This window comes from Portunus trituberculatus, chromosome 45, assembly GCF_017591435.1.
Source record: "Portunus trituberculatus isolate SZX2019 chromosome 45, ASM1759143v1, whole genome shotgun sequence".
Classification (NCBI taxonomy): domain Eukaryota; kingdom Metazoa; phylum Arthropoda; class Malacostraca; order Decapoda; family Portunidae; genus Portunus; species Portunus trituberculatus.
The window spans coordinates 11,895,136-11,913,316 of record NC_059299.1 but is presented as its reverse complement, the minus strand read 5'-3'; the positions used below and the strand labels follow the sequence as shown (position 1 = coordinate 11,913,316).

At 35.4% G+C, this 18,181-nt stretch overlaps 1 protein-coding gene across 9 annotated transcripts in view; it reads left to right on the top strand.

Moving 5' to 3' along the window:
* LOC123519475 (organic cation transporter protein-like) overlaps positions 1-18,181 on the top strand; it is a 113,645-nt gene extending 95,464 nt beyond the window's left edge. For 8 of the 9 annotated variants that reach the window (XM_045280811.1, XM_045280806.1, XM_045280805.1 and 5 more), the window contains 10 exons: positions 19-226; positions 816-1,074; positions 1,727-1,895; positions 2,755-2,887; positions 3,886-4,034; positions 8,745-8,879; positions 11,808-11,887; positions 13,872-14,053; positions 15,410-15,546; positions 15,784-18,181. In XM_045280811.1, coding sequence (XP_045136746.1) covers positions 19-226; positions 816-1,074; positions 1,727-1,895; positions 2,755-2,887; positions 3,886-4,034; positions 8,745-8,879; positions 11,808-11,887; positions 13,872-14,053; positions 15,410-15,546; positions 15,784-15,877 — 1,546 coding nt within the window. In that variant the 3' untranslated portion in view covers positions 15,878-18,181. Of the gene's footprint in view, positions 1-18; positions 227-815; positions 1,075-1,726; positions 1,896-2,754; positions 2,888-3,885; positions 4,035-8,744; positions 8,880-11,807; positions 11,888-13,871; positions 14,054-15,409; positions 15,547-15,783 lie in introns of those variants that run through there. The other variant, XM_045280812.1, reaches the window with a different exon arrangement.

The following is an 18,181-nucleotide window of genomic DNA, read 5'->3' as shown; positions in this document are numbered from 1 at the left end:
ATCAATCCTGTCCTGCAGATGCATGGTGCCATCCTGCGACAACAATGAGACCTCCTACAACGAGACTTTCGTGGAGTGGACCATCCCAGAGAAGCAACAGTGCAAGATGTACCAGCCTAAGAACGACAGTAACCAGTGCATGGAGGAAGACTTCACGAACGTCACTGAGACCTGTAGCGAGTGGGTGTACGACACTTCCCTCTTCACCTCCACCACCGTCACCGAGGTGAATGTAACATCTCGCTGACACACACACACACACACACTATACGTATAAATTCTGGAATGAAGTTGGTTGAATCATGAAATTACAAATAGTGTGAACAATAAATGCACACTTTCTATTTTTCATCCTTTACCTTACTTAAAAGAACTGCATGACTTGCCGCTGATAACATGTTCAGTGAAACACTGTTTTATCCTTTGTCGGAAATCAATTAAGTTTTTGGTTAAACAGTAATCTTGCTTGATGCAATAACATAACATTGAGGGCAGTTGCAAGAGACCACGTGACAGTCCCAGTATGAAATATACCCACCTATTTCCATCTATCATTTCTATTCATATGTCTGTCTAATCTTCATTTCAAAGTTCCCTATTGAGTTAGCACAAACAACCTGATTGCCGAACCATTCCATTCATCTACCACCCTATTTTAGAAACAATTTCTTCCAATCTCTTTCGTAAACATACACTTTTCAAGCTTGTATTTCTAGTAGTTCTATCGTGGTTACTGATTCTAAGAATATTGCTGTGACTTGTGTCAGCCCCATTTTTTATTTGCTAGAATCATAATTGTGCCATTTTCATCTCAGTTTGATTTAGTGTGTGATTCTGACTGGCTGAGGCCCCTGGCTGGATCCATGTACATGCTGGGCATGTTGTTGGGCGCCATCACCATTGGGGACTTGGCTGACCGTTTTGGAAGGAAGATGGGCCTTATGGTGTCAGTGTTGCTGTTGGGGGGTGGTGGAGTGCTAAGTGCTGTGTCCCCTAACTACACCATGTTCCTCATCATGCGCCTGCTGACTGGAGCTGGAGGTGTTGGCCTCTTCCAGGTCACCTTTGTACTTGGTGAGTACACAGTACAGCATGCACAGTACTGGCCACACTTTCTCCTCAGTGCTCCGTGGTAAACTTAACACTTGTCCCTTTGTAGCTCTGGAGTGTGCTGAATGTCATGTGTATAACCACCTTGGCTTAACGTTTCCATCAGCCATGTGTCCTGGGTTGCCAGGCATGTAGAGTTGCAGCCTCAAGCACAGAAAGCAGCTCATTTGTTATAGTAATACCTAATAATATAATGTTGCTTCTACATTTCATTAATTGTAGTGATACTCATTGTATATTAATGAATATAGAAAAAAGATATTATTATGCACGTAATAATGAAACTTCTTACTAGAGGAAAGAATTTGTTCTTTTTTATCACAATACAGTAACTCCTTATTGTACAAAAATCAGCAATGCTGTTTAGCTTGCTTTCACTGAATAGGTAGTTATAAAGGTTAGTGTAACATTTTTTACAATGATTCTTTTCATGCACATATGTAGATGTCAAGGAAGATAATGACCATAGTCATTTTCCATACTGTTCATTGGTCTTAATGTGCACGTATGATATTATCTGTTTACACTGAAGTTTATTTTTAATAAGAAAAGTAATAGCATTTTCTTGTGTAGTTTTCTCCTTGCATATTGGGAGTTTCATGAGTGTTTCTTCCAGCTGTTGAGTTCATCGGTGCCAAGTGGCGCACCTTTGTCGGCATCATGATTGAGGTTCCCTTCGCTCTGGGAGAAGCCATGACAGGAGTGTTTGCCATCTTCATCAGGGACTGGCGGTGGCTGCAGGTGGCTGTCACTGCTCCTGCCTTCCTCCTCCTCTCTTACATGTGGTAAATACACTCACCATTGTGGACCAAGGAGAGTCAAGACCAGCTGAGATCCATTTGAGTCTTGTTGATGACTTACAGCCAAGTTGTTATGTCAGATCTATATTTTCTTTTGTGTCCTGCCAGGCTTCAGTAGCAATGATGAAGTGTTTGTAATTTACATTTTATTTGTTGGTATATTTTTTCTAATCATGGTTATGTTTGCTGTGGCATTGTTTAGTTTCCATGCTTAAAGACAATCACATCTATCTTTCATCAAATTGACTATATATTGTATATATATATATATATATATATATATATATATATATATATATATATATATATATATATATATATATATATATATATATATATATATATATATATATATATATATATATATATATATATATATATATATATATATATCAATCCAATCCTTCTCTATATCTTCCTCTAATCTATAATACCATATACATCTACATCATCTTCATCTATTGCATCTCCATTTCTCCCTCTTCTTTCCATCAATCTCTGTGTTTAGTAATGATCTTGCTACAATTCAAGTAATATCATAATTTCAAACATGTAATGGTAAATGATTATTTTTATGTATGCAAATCATGTACCTTTACTGATATATATATATATATATATATATATATATATATATATATATATATATATATATATATATATATATATATATATATATATATATCAGTAAAGGTACATATATAGAATATATAGAGAAGGCAGGAAGAAATATGGATGCTTTAATATAGTACTGCTGGATACCTCAGCAGTGTGCATTTGTGTGTGTGTGTGTGTGTGTGTGTGTGTGTGTAAAAACATGGATTGACATGGTTGTGCTCTGCAGGCTAATGCCCGAGAGTGTGCGTTGGCTGGTGTCTCAGGGACGTAAGAGTGAAGCCATCAAGATCATCAACAAGGCAGCCAAAGTCAATGGAGTGGAAGTACCCAAACATCTCCTGGAGGACACAAACCCTGAGGTATGGGTGCAAGTATGGGTGTGTGTAAGTCTACCCTGTATATGGTGGTGCTTGAACTCCTGGTAAGATGGACATAATGTTAGGACTATACACTATGGCTGTGTGTGGCCTCATTGCTTGTCTCCATCTTGGTGGTCCTCGAGCTTGTGGTTGATGATATGCTTTACTCCAGGACAGGGCCACTGTAACATCTGGATTTCCACAATTTACCTTTCTCAGGTTTCCTCAGATATTTGTTTATCAAGCAACCTTGAAGAAAGAAGGATGAGCAGCACTGACTGCCCCTGCCTGAATTCAAACCAAGTCTAGCAGATTTTTAGCCAAGCATTATAGCCACTGCTCCATGGAGGAGCTCAAGTTACCCATGAGTGGGAAAAGAAGAAAGTATCATGAATAGTTGTTGGTCATGTTTTATTGCCATTATTATTTGGTATCTATTTAGGCATTGCCGTATACAATTTGTATCAGATTTGTGGTGTAGCATCAAACATGTACTGTTTCTGTTTGTTTGTTGTTAAGGTCTGTATGAGAATCCAGCTTTTATGATATTGGGAAACAATAAGGTTGATCAAGATCTCTTAGAACACAAGGCTTGAACATAAAGCTGATGACATTATAGATTCCCAGCCTGTGTGACATCATTCATGAAGTGCAGTTTAAGTTGAGGTCTTGTATTCTGCACATGTACTGTATCTGAATGATGATGTCATGCTAATGGGAGAATCTTTGACATGACCTCTGAACTCAAGGCTCATGGGAGGCCTTAGCTTATCTCCTTGAAGAGCATCCCTGAACATATTTCCTGTTGATCCTGAGATTTCAGAAGTATAGTGATATACTACTTAGTAGGTGTTTTTTTCTGAGTATCGCTATTAGAGGCTCTGAGGTTCCTGAAGTATGCAACGGGAAAGTATACCTAATTAGTAAAATGATGATCATGATTTTGAAAAAAATTAATTTAGACAGTATTTAGCTATTTAATTCTTGTTTGTTCTTAGGTTCCCACAGTTGATGGCACAATATCAGTGACCAATAGCAAAGATGACCTGGTGAAGGAAGGTCAACCACTCAAGGTTAAGAAGACTGTGCTTGACCTCTTGAAGACCCCAAACATGAGGAAGCGATCCATCAACATGTTCTACTGCTGGTGAGTTGAGGTGTTCTTGTTATCCCTCTGGCATTGTGCTTGTTTGGTATCCTTTGTTCATGGGACCTTAAAGATGGATGTGCTTCAACCCTTCCTGTCATCCATAACATTCCCATGCACTTATCAAAGTAGAACAGGACAAGATGTTTACTGCAGTTTTTTATTGAGTACTCTTTTGTACCTATAAGAAAGTATGATACATAATGAAGCCTGCATTGTATTCTGCCATTACACTGAGATAGAAATGACCATGTATAAATTTGTTGAATTCCAGAACTGAAAATTTAGTTATATCTGGCTGACCGAGAAGCAAGGGTAGATTTTTTTAGTGTATCCATGATGATCTCTTGTATCTTGATATCCGCAACAATAAGACTTTGACGAGTGGCATGAATTATTGTATAAGAACAAGATTATCAGATAAACTGGATTCTATATAACCACTGGATTATTTTTTCATGTAAATCGGATGGCAGTGATATATATGGCAGTCATCCAGTCTGGAAAATTCCAGAAGTTTAGGAGTATTCAGCAATGCACTACAACAGGATTATGAGGTCACTCATGACTTACAGAAGCTCACAGGTGATTGTACACACTTTACACTACACCTGCATTCCTTAGCTCCAAAATCATGCTCTGGAAAATTTCGTAAGGTTATGGAGTGTTTTGCAGTGCACTATAGCAGGGCTTTATCTACAAAACCACATCATTTAGGCAGAAAACAAAATAAGATTGGTTTACAAATAGACGTGTAAATCAAGGACACAAACTAACAGGAGTGTACTAAGTACATTGATATTAGCTTGGGAGGAACGTTGGATTAGTTCTTGGATGACTATGACAAACAATAGGTTTCTAAGTACTCAAGAGCTGTTCTGTGTTGATTAACTGTCTTCTTGGATTGATGGCTTACAGAAGCTCACAGGTGATTGGTGCACTCTTCCAGAGCAGGATAATGTTAATAATTACAACCTCTCACAGGGCTCTGTTGCCGTTCTCCTCATATTTTTGTTTTAAGTGCATAAATATGTGTTCTATTTTCATTATTGTAATTAATTAATATTTTCAGAATTTTACTATTTTTAGGTATTAGTATCACTAAAACTGCATAAATTGGATCTTCAATTATTTTGACAAGGGGTTCCCCAAAATTGATCTGATTTAGAGAGGGTTTACTATAATATATATATATATATATATATATATATATATATATATATATATATATATATATATATATATATATATATATATATATATAAATTAGGTACATAATACTTGGCCCTCAGTTTAATGGACCCCAATTTAAGGGATTTTGGTTTTAATGGATCACAAAATTTTAACGGACAAATGAAACATTCTTTCCATTGCTATATGTTAGATTTGTCCTGTATGACAATGACATTAGAAACGTTAAAACCATTAAATAATAATAGATATATGAAATCCTAATGAAATCAATTAGAAAATAATATTATGTATTTGTACTACTACATACATCATAAAATAATTAAGTAAAAAAAATTGTTCCAAGCTTGAAGGGAGGCAGACATACAGCTGACATAACATCTGTTAACATGGTGTAATCTCCATGTTAACACTGGTCCCACCATCTACGCCTAAGTCAGTGTTTGTCTCTTGAGGAGCTTTAGAAAATATTGATATAAAACCGGGAATTATTAGGAAATTTATTCTTGAACTAGACGATAGGAAAGCTAGTGGTCCTGATGAGCTACATGCCAGAGTACTTAGGGAGGGTGTAGACAGTATTTCTGAAGCACTTAAGTTAATCTTTGAAAGGTCACTTAGGTTTGCTGAGATACCTCAGGACTGGAAGTTAGCTAATGTTACACCAATATTTAAAAAAGGTAGGAAGGATGATGCGAATAATAATAGACCGATCAGTTTAACTAGTAAGATACTAGAGAAAATCATTAAGGGTAGTATTTGGGAGCATTTAAATGAGAATAGATTAATTAGAGATACCCAACATGGCTTTAGATCAGGGAGGTCCTGTCTTACAAATTTGCTCGATATCTTAGAATATATTACCAAGGAGTTAGATGATGGAAATAGCATAGATGTTATATATCTAGATTTTAGCAAGGCGTTTGATAAGGTACCGCATAGGAGGCTAGTGTACAAATTGAGACTACATGGGATAGGGGTAGGTTAGTTGATTGGATTAGTGAATGGCTTTCTGATAGGAAACAGAGAGTAGTATTAAATGGGGCAATGTCTGAGTGGAAGGAAGTGGTTAGTGGGGTACCCCAAGGATCAGTGCTAGGACCTCTTCTTTTCTTGGTGTACATTAACGATTTAGATATAGGAATTAGTAGCAAAGTATCAAAGTTTGCAGATGATACTAAGATAGCATGTGCAGTACAGGGTGAAAAGGACAATTACAGAATACAACGAGACCTGGACAGGCTGATAGCATGGGCAGACAGGTGGCAGATGGAGTTTAATTCTAAAAAGTGTCAGGTTATGCATTTAGGTAAAGACAACACAAACTTTAGCTATGAGATGGAGGGATGTTGGCTAGAGGCAGTAGAGGAAGGAAAGGATTTAGGAGTAGTGATAGACAGGACTATGAAATTTTCAAAGCAATGTTTAGAAGCAAGAAATAGGGCAAATAGGATCCTGGGTTTTATAAATAGAAATGTTAGTTATAAAAGTAAGGAAGTGGTGCGTAGCTTATATAATTCCTATGTTAGGCCCCATTTAGAGTATTGCATACAGGCCTGGTCACCCCATTATAGGCAGGATATCAACATGTTAGAAGCAGTTCAGAGAAGAGCAACTAGGATGATACCAGCATTAAAGCGCCTGGAGTATAGAGATAGATTAAAGGAATTAAACATGTTTTCATTTGAGAGGAGATGTATAAGAGGGATATGATAGAGTTATTTAAAATGTTCTCAGATACAAACTACATAGATGTGAGATCTTTCTTTACCTTAGAGGAGGGAAATAGGACTAGAAATCATGGCAGGAAGATTAGAAAGCAAGGCTGCAGGTTAGATATAAGAAAATATTTCTTTAGTCATAGGGTGGTAGACTTCTGGAATGCATTGCCAGAGAGGGTTGTAAATAGCACTAGTTTGACAATGTTTAAAAACAGATTAGATAAGCACTTAAATTTATTAGATTTATAATTATGTATAGTGCTGCATGATAGTTTTTATAAGAAATTTACTATAGTTAAACAAGACATGATCCCCATGTATGGGGATCACAGATTGTAGAGGAATTCGCTGCAGGACTTAGCCCTGTTAATGGGCCAAATATTTAGAATTAGTATATAATGTATTGTGTACTTGTAAGTGTATCTTTAAGTACTGATGATGAGGTCACTGTGTGACTGATACAAGATAACCTAGATGGGCCCTGGTGGCCCTTTGTTATCCTATTATTTATGTTATGTTATGTTATGTTATAGTAGACATCAATGAATCTCCATGTTTGGCAACCTCATCAAATTTTATATACAACTAGGTGAATGTGCATTGTACAGATTTATATGACTCATTAGCTTTCAGATCTCCAATTGTAAGTACCATTGAAATAAGTAAATGTTCTCTGCAAATCTTCAAAGAATTAACTTACAGTGAACACTCAGTTCTTCTGACTATGTATAAGGGAAAAAAAGTAAGAAATTCAAAAATACAAGAATCCACACTTTCTTATGGATGTTAGGAAATGAAATAAATAGTAAAGTATTGTTTTCTGCAGTACACAAGACATGATATCTAGGAAACTGGTTATTAATTCAACTTCCATAACTTTTTCATCCTTGATTTTGTCCACATTTCATGTTATCTGCATTGTGATAGTCCAGAAAACTGATGGTTCATTGTATTGTATGGAGAGTGGAAATGTTGAAGGAATGGATAGTATCTGGTATGATCAAGGCTTCAGTATGTAGAAATTATTTGCTTTGCATAGAAAGGAAAACACTTGAGCAATCTAGATTAGATACAAAGTTTTTTTTTTATTATTTAAGGGAGTGCCAAGTTTAAAGTAGTTGTCATATGAAGAATTATTATAAAAACTAAAGCTAGTAATGAGGAGAAAAGTGTTTTTTTTTCTTTACCAAAGTAAGAGTAAGAGGTTTATGGCAACAAAAAACACTGAAGGTACCAATCCTTACAGATTGCATCCTAAGAAGAGAAAGGTAAGGTTTTGCTGTAGTATGCAAAGTAGCAGGAGAATAAGAAAAAAAAAAATAGATAAGGGGACTCCTTGGTCAGGAATAATGGAAGAATGAGAAAATTTCAGTAAAAAACTGAAAAGAGCAGGCTATAAAAATATCTTTGACATGTGTTTCACATGTTTGATTTAGATTAACCTTTTTACTGGTATTTGATGCATTCTTTCTCATCCATTTATTACTATGATACATTTTATCTTGTCCTATTGCTATTTTCAACCATCATACTGGCCAGAAATTGTATATTTGCATATTTTTCCTTCTTTTTTTTTCCCTTGTAGATACTGTGTGAATTGTTACATAAAGTGGTGAAAGGGTTAACAAAATCACAAAGTAAAAGAAGACAGAAATAAATTGTTTCTTTCTGATAGTAAAACTATTATGTTACACTTTGCTGCTACACGTATGCATCTCAATGTGAGCTGTGCTACCTAAGCAACACCACTCATCATATCCCTCATCTCTATTGTTGATAGTAATGTTTGCTTTTTTAGGGCTGTCTGCACACTGGTGTATTATGGACTCTCCTCAAACTCAGGGAATCTGGGTGGCAATATATTTGTCAACTTTATTGCCACCATGTTGATTGAGATTCCCTCCTATGTGTTCTCCTACTTGGTTCTTGACAGGTACGTTCTCTCTCCGTAGGGGACTGGGAAGTGTATAGCAGTATAGATTTAGTGTAATTCTAAAACCTAGTTTGATCTTAACTTGCCGTTATCTTGTGAAGAAGCTCAGGCATGACTGATGTGCACTATTTTCATTCACTACCACTTATGTACTTTAAAGATCTCAAGCTTTTTAATGTTTAAATGCTAAGGCACATGCTTATATACAATATGAAATTAATTGGTGTCTGTGTCCTACATATTCTAATGTTATTTTGCAGATTCTGTTCTCTTATTTCAAGGAAAAATTAGATCTCTTCCTTTACAATCATTCAGTTGCCTTTAGATGGCCAGAGCAAGATTTTTAATGTAAAGTTTCAAAGATTTTATTGAATCAATCTCATTACTTGAGCATGTTATACATCAGAAGAGCATTTGGCTCACTAGTGTTACTGTTGGCCTTGAGTTACACTGCCTTGCTCTTCAAGGCTCACCTTTATCTTACAAAAAAAAAAAAAAAAAAAAAAAAAAATCATATCATTATATTCCTACATTTTATGGATATTTAGTACAATATCCAGTACTATAAGATGTTGACTTTTCATTAACTAGTACTTGGTCTTCAAACAAGTTGACATTATTTGTTAAAGAATCATGAGACTGACGCTTTTTAATGTTGGTGTTGTCATCGTGGATCGGGACAAGTCACTCCCCTTGATCTTCACGTCTATGTTGTTTCCTTCAAGTGAAGTTTTCTAGTTTAGTGTTGTGCTTACCACCGTTCACCAGCACTGGCAGCACTTGTATCCGCATTGCAGTATGTTGAGAAGAAGGTGCACCAGTATGGTATTTTAATTTTTTGCCTTGATTATCATGAAGTATCAATAATTGCTATCCCAATATATAGTCATTTTTTTAAATGCATACATATGTCCCTAAAATTTTATTTGAGAAAACTGAGAAATTTTTCATCAGATCAGCTTCATACGTGTAATGTTACTGGCCAGTTTTCTCAAACAAATTTTTATAGACATATGTTGAATGCAAATACTTTATCAGTTTAATGTATATACATTACATGATAATGTGGCCTATAAGAAGCATATACTTTGTGCTCAAAGCAAAAGTTTAGTCTTTATAAAGGATATCATGTCTGAACAAGTTCCATCCTCCATCTTTCATGGCAGGTACATTTTGCTAAATATTATAAATTATTGTGCTTTGTATTTCTTGCAATTGAAATAGTGTTGATATTTATCAAGGACTTTCTTAAATCTTGAAATTGCCTACTTTCTCTAGGTGTGGGAAAGTTTACAGTGTTTTATTTTTTCAGCCTTTATAGTTTTCTCACTTCACATGCAATGATTATGTTTTATATGAAGAGTTCTAAATAAGTTTTTATCTATAAACTGTAAACTTTTTGATTTATCTAGCATTCTCAGTAAACTTTTCTTAATTGTCTTCATAGGATGGGCAGTAATATTTTACAGCTTCATTTTATTGATTGTGATCAATCATTTTCATGTCAGATATTTTATGGCATTTGTTTTTTTTGCACTAGCCATATCTTATTTTCTAGTCAGGCACTCTGACTTGAGAATTTTATCCTGAGTTTGAAAGGTTCATTGAGCTACCATAGTTAGTATTCATCTTTTCATGTCATGTTACTTCAGAGTCGGTTACTTAAGAAATACTTCAGAACAACATTTACACTTGTCTTTTGCTTCAGTATATTCTAATAATTATTATCTAGTTTCATCATTATATCAGTTATTTAGTCTCCCTAGTCAGTGATGCCGAGAAAGTAAATTGTAATCACTGTTAAAGCAGAAAATGCTTATTGGATGATACAAGGCTCTCCAAGTATGGTCAATTTTTATGCACTGATAAAACTATGTACAATTAAATGCTTCCTTTAACATTCAATTGTGCGTGTATGTGTGTGTGTGTGTGTGTGTGTGTGTGTGTGTGTGTGTGTGTGTGTGTGTGTGTGTGTGCGTGCGCGTGTGTGTGCATGTGTGTGCATGCACTTACATTTCATACACAGGCACACTTTACCTTTATATAAAAACTTTCATTGACATGTGTTGCCACACTATAGAATGGTTTTCTTCTGATCTTTGACAAAGGTATGTGGCAGTTCTGCCATCCTTCTCTTTGTGATGCATTTAATTTTGAAGTGTGATTAGCTAAGTTTTCAACAAAAAGTGCAGTGTTACCTGCAGGGAATTAAAAGACAACCAAAGGAAATTATAACAGAGGGCTGGAAATCTTTTTCTTCTTTAAGCTAGAAGACTAATATGCTACAGTTAAAGGGAAGGTAGCTTAGAAAAGATGTCTACATACATAAATTCACAAGTATGCCCTTCCATTACACCCTTTACACACACACACACACACACACACACACACACACACACACACACACACACACACACACACACACACACACACACACACACACACACACACACACACACACACACACACACACATGAGCTCTGAGCTCGCTCTGTAATGGGGAAGACTGGCTGGGTGACCAGCAGACGACCGAGGTGACACACACACACACACACACACACACACACACACACACACACACACACACACACACACACACACACACACACACACACACACACTATGGAGACAGTACCAGTTTAGCTCCTTCTCCATATATCACAACTAAGTAAATACATGTACACACATGCTCACACTACAAATACTTCAGACCCTGAATGTGTTGATGCATTATTTTGATTGTTAAACGGAAGCATGAATATTCACATGTCATTACAAAGTATTCAGAATCCCTGCCTGTAAAGCTTTTCCTTTACATCTGGGAACTGAAGAAGAAAGTACAAAGAAAAGAAATGTTATTTTCTCTCTCACTATAAAATTTACCCTGGAGAGCCTTGTAGGTTGTTACTGAACGTGATAATTCCACAGAATGGGCAGGAAGGGCACGCTCACCTTTGTCCTTTTGCTTGGCGGCGGCGCTTGCTTCATATCCGGATTTATACCAAAAGGTAAACCCAGTGGGCATTCGGCCAGCCTTATGCCCACACCCACGCCACTCACTCATGCGAAGTTTGCTCACTCCATTAGGATAGAAGTGGAATAAATGGGCCTTCCTTTTCAATTTCTATACTTTTACTAAAAGAACTGGTGGATTTGGGTATCTGTCCTAACCTCATTATATATGACTGTGTAGCAACACTGCTTTGTCTTGCATAATATATATATGTGTTATTTTAATGTGATTTGTGATATTTACCCAGTCTTGTATAATCAGGTAAGGTACAGGAGGTATGCTTCAGCAATCAGGAGTTACCAGTTCAAATTTTGTAAAGTTTAAATATATTTGGCTCTGTGAACAAGTACAGAGAGAAAGAAAAAACACCATTGATGAGTAAATGCTTAGACAAACCAAGTAATTCAAATTTAAGCTCCCATATCTTTCAACTATAATAAAATTGTCAAGATATTCTTGACCCTGACAAAATCAAAATACAACTGCATTTTCTCAAAAGAATCAGGGAAACATTCCAGTCATTGGTTCCCTTGGGAGTCAGTACAAGCCAGGAAGGTTGTGAGGAGCAAGTGGAGCATGTGTGGTGCTGTCATGATGTGCTGCGCGACCTTCTGAAAGAAAAGTAATAGCAAAGTTTTGGTCATACATGAGAAAACGTTACTTTCAAGTATATTCTATTTCAAGAATAAGTATTTCATCTCAAGTACTGACGTTACTGGGAAAAGAAATAATTCCAGTTCTATGCATACGTAATGCGCACAAAAGCACATGATGACATGGCGTGTCGAGTTGGAAAAAAAGCAAAAGACAAAAAGATCGTGGTAAAGCAAAGAGAAAATCAAGTTTCACAGAATACAAAGGTTCATAAGAGAGAAAATATACAAGATTTCCACTTAAAAGCAAAGTGAAGAAATTTGGAAGTTGAACTGGGATTTTTCTTTCAAAGTGGATTCCTTTGGTAAGTATAGATGCGTATATACTGTAGATGCAGCCTATGTATGGAGCCTAGCAGTGATCCATTGATGATGGAAATAGATATTCTCTTTATGGAAAATAAATTGCTGTAACAACTGTTATCAAGAAATTATCAAGCATGTTCCTAAATTTTAAACTTTTGAAAAGTAAATTGTAAATTTAGTGGATCTTATGGATCACTCTGTAGGCACTTGTATCAGATTCTGGCTGGGATGACACTTATAAGTGGTGGTTATACATTACACACATTAGAAATTATATATAGAGGCATATGTGAATGACACAATACAAAGTTGTAATATTTGCTATATATCATTATGCACAGCACATTAAGAACAAGCAGTGCCATCATTTGATAAAGCTTCAGTACTGTCATGGATTTCACCAGTAAATACACAGGTGCTGTGGCAGTCCTGGTGCTGGCATACACAGGTCACTCACCTCCGTTGGCCAAGAAACATCTTCCCAATATTCATAAATATTTCTACTTTAATTCTGAATTTTGTATCACAAAAGATTCTACACCTCTTGCATGTAAGACAATCCCATTACAAAAACAGTGACCTTTGAGCTAACACCTTAACAGTATTCTCATATTTCCATTATGCATTGATAATATTCTGATATTTTCATGATGCTGCTGATCACCATTCAAATGTGACAGCGTACTATATGTGTGTATGTGTGGATACAAAATTTCTACTATTTTTTTTATGTAGCATTGAAGCACTTTAATCATATATTTGTGAGTTCTCAGTCATCATCTTCTCAAGTTAGGAAATTTCAATCATCACCTCAGCTTGATTAAGTCAGATGCTGCTTTGATTAACCTTTACATTCATAAGCTGTTCTTAAGTGATTATGGCAAAACATGACAACTAACAAATTAGTAGATTAATTAGTGTTCCACAATTAAACCACCATTTTTCAATGCACCAGCTGCATTCTGTGTGGGTGTCACATTTGGTCTAGACTCTACAATCCTTTTTCCATTTTTATGACAGAGATTGAATGGCTGATAGTTACCCTGAGTCTGGTGGGTAAATTTGGAATTGCTGCTGCCTTTGCCATCGTGTATGTCTACTCAGCTGAGATCTTCCCCACGGAGTACAGGAGTGTGGGGATCGGCGCGTGTTCCATGTGTGCACGCATTGGAGGCATCCTTGCTCCCTTCATCAGCTCCCTGGTGAGTACTGTGCTGACTCTCACATGACAGGAATGTTGCTGGGAAATGCTACGAAGTCTCAAGTGGTTCAGTGTTGAATATGTTTATGGGAGTCACTTAATAATTTGAAATGATGTTTGAATTATGATGAGTCATATACATTACATAAGAAAATAAGGGAAGCTGTAAGAAGCCACCATTCCTATAAATGGTACCCCCTGTAAGGAATATGCCTTCCTAGTTTCACCAGTCATCCCCATCCATAAATTTGTCTCAAAGCTCCCTAATGACTCATCATTAACAATCTGATTACTGAGTCCTATTTACCTCTCTGCTTGAAAACCAGTTTCTTCTTATCTGTTTCTTAAATATAAATTTTTCAAAGCGTAATCCATTACTTCTTGTTATATCCTGATTACTGATTTTGAGAATTTTGCTTACACCAGCATTGCTATAATCCCCATACCAATGAAAGACTTCTATCAGGTTCCCTCTTAATCTACATATCTCTAAGAAATGTGAATTTAATAGCTTCATTCTTGTATCATAAGAAATATCACTCATCCCCCTGCATTGTTTTAGTCATTCTCCTTTGTACTGATTCTAATAGACCTACATCATTCTTATAGTATGGAGACCAGAAAGAAATTCATTTTAATTACACAAACTCAGTAATATAACAGTTATGCAAGATGGCATCACAAGTACAAATAAGGTGCAATGCATAGTCAGTTCACATGTGATTGATATATAGATATTAACAACTACAAAAACTATACATCACAATAAAGATTTTTTCTAATGACCTAATGTATCTGTTAGTTTAAACTATTAGGTAATGAATTACGTATTGTACATTTGAGAAGTTTGCACATGTAAGGAGAAACAAAAGCACCTAGATTGAGATCATTAAAGAGACATGCTTGAAGCAGCATAGTTTCATCCTATTGTCACTCTGATTATAGTGAGACGACTGACTACATTTTTCTTTACTTGAAGAATACTGCCATGAAAGGTAAATGGGAACTCAAAGATCTTTAAAGATGTGCTACCATGCTTTGGTATCTTTAATACATAGCTTTCCCTTGTGATACAAGACCATTGCCAGCTACATGCTCTGTGGTTGAAAAAAAAAAAAGATAGTCTCTCTATTCCTTCTGTGTCAAAATAAGTGGCTGAAATAGATAGAATGAGCAGGGTGAAACTTCAAGTCATCTTGGTGAGAGATGTCAGCCTGGGTGGTGTAGGCCATTGGTTAGAGACTTTTTCTGAATGAATAATGCTCAGGATTCAAGTAAAAGATTTATTTATTTGTTTATTTATTTTATTTATTTATTTATTATTATTTTATTTATTTATTTATTTTTTTTCCTTCAGGCCACCATTTACCAGCCACTGCCACTGCTTGTCTTTGGTGTGCTGTCCATAATCTCTGGTCTCCTCATCATCCTCCTGCCTGAGACTGTTGGGTGTGAGTTGCCACAGACCCTACAAGAAAGTGAAGATTTTGGCAGGTGAGGGTTATGATATTATTCATTCAAATCTGTATGAATTTATAACCAGGTAGATTAATGTAAATGTTCATTCTGTACTTAACAGTTTTGCATTCAAGTAGCTCTATTGTAATGGATGCAATGGATTTTTTTTTTTTTTTTTGTTTTTAATAACAGTGATGCACCAATACATCAGTTTTGGCCAATTAATATTGTCATTGTGACAGAACTGAAAAGCTCATTTTTAATCTATTTCAGTGACCAGTCCATCTGGTATTTCTCCTGCTGCAAATCAAGAAGCAATGATTTAACAGGAGAAGTTAATGAAGGTTTAGAAGAACAGAAAATTTAATGAATACATTGAAATATCATCAGGTGTAGTTTAGGACATTGCAGTATTACATATACCTAACGTTACTGTAAGGGATCTCTGTGATGGCTTGAAATGCACTCAATAAGTTCTGGTAATGTTTTGTTCCAATATTGTGTAATATTATTTTTATACTCTCATCAGAATGGTGCAGTTTCAATAGTTTAATGAGGTTTCTTGTACTTTTTATGATATACAGTGTGTATTTCTTGTTTTACTTTGACAAAATGAATATGTTTTTTTAATGTTTTAGCATAGCAAAAGTAAATAATTTTGTAATGTTTTTATTTGTAAAATCATTAGCACACTTTTCTTTTATATTTTAATGTTTTACTATAATGACTGTATTTACATGGCATGAAAATCATATCTGTAATTTTAAATATGCAAATGATAGATGATATCATAATGATGCTGCATGTCATATTAGTTAAGTCTTCGATTCATCAAATATGTATAACAGTGAACTTCATTGTCCAACTCCTCTCCTATGTGCAGTCACTCCAGTCTCTCTCAGTCTAAGGAGAAACATAAATCATTATGTGCAGTGACCCTGCATTAAACTGACTTTTCTAAATGCAGGTTATTTCACATTTTATAGTATTCCTGCCCTTGCCACATTCCATGATAATGCAAAACTATTCACGAAATCATTTTTGACACTATTCATTGTGGATAAATCATCAGAGGCACTCTTTACAATAAGGAGACTGGCTGTCCTGCTCTCAGTCCTGCCAACACAGTAAGGCATACTTATATCCTTTGCTCATATTCATGGGAAAAAATGTTATATGATTGTACATGCTCATGTATGTACATGTGATGTGCTAGCTTGTATGCAAGATATATGTTCTTCTTGGAGACTGTTTTGGAAAGTTCATTATTGTTCTGAATTAAGGACAAATTTTGACTTTCATGTAACTTCTCTCTTCACACTCATTTCACTTCTTGATATGCGATAGTTCCAACAAATCCAATGAAAATTTTCTTTTTCATTTGTCCTACATAGTTATGAAATTAGTATTAAGTAATTATAGAGAGTTTTATATTCCAAAATATCTTGATATTAATTGTCTGTTGTGTTTTCTCTGAATTTTCTTTTGACAATGCATAGATTATTAGTGGCAAACAAGAAACTTAAAACAGGATTAGTAACACTTGCAAAGCATTATCTGTATAACTAGCTTAGTTACTGATCTCTTGACTGCTATAATGTTGCTTCCAGAATGCAATTAACCTGTGGTTTGAGAGTGAAAAGCGAATGTGGAGAAGAAAACAGGTGTTGTTGAGATGAGTAATAATGAGTAAAGCCAGTGTCCTGGGAGGGCTATGATTAGTTCCTGTAGTGGTATTTGACAACTGTTCCAGAAAACTCAAAATTAATATTTATAGAAGACTTGAGACATTCCAGTCTATCATGTAAATTTCAGGATTATTCATTGGGTGTAATGTTGCTTTGGATTATTCAATGAACTCATGAAAAACAGTTTTGTTATCATTGTTTTTAAGGTATTTTTATTGATAAGTGTATGTTATTATCATGTGTTATGCTATAACATCATCATTGCTTCTTGACTTGGTGACAGTATTCATATTTACTGTTTCACAATTGTGAGGCTCATCATGTTCATTTAAACATTTTTCTGTACCTTAATTAAAGATATTTTTTGCATGTAAAGCAGAAGAGTTAAATCAAAAAGAAAATTGTGATTCACCTACTTTGGACTGGATTATGTATCCCTTGAGGATTAGATATTTAATTGTCTGTACCTTAGAGTTTGCTATTGTAAAAGATGTTGAAGTGGTCTATGAGGTCCTTCCTTGGCACTGTTTTAGGATGGAATTGTTGTCATGTTCTGGCTGATATTACATAGGTTATGGAATGTAAAGTTAACAAAGGATAAGAGCAAAGACATTTCTGTGATAATTTTTTGTCAAGGGGAACAGATCAGATTTTTTTTCTGGGAAATCATCCAACTTCATGTTTTAATAGTAAGATTTTGAAGCTCAATGAAGAGTTTGTGTAAGAGAAAAATTTTGTATCACATAGGTCAGTAGAATAAGTGTAGAGGTGATGAAGCCATCTTTGATGTGAACTTAAAAGACAATAGGGTTCTGCTCATTTCAACTTGTGATCTCAGATGAGACTATCGTCTGCAGCAATAACTCAGTAGCAGGTCCAAACTTGTTAATGTGAAAGGTGCATATGACCAATTTCCAATGGCCATAATAGTTTGAAGTGGCTGGGGAAAATATAATGCTGTGTAATAAAAATCAGTTATGCAA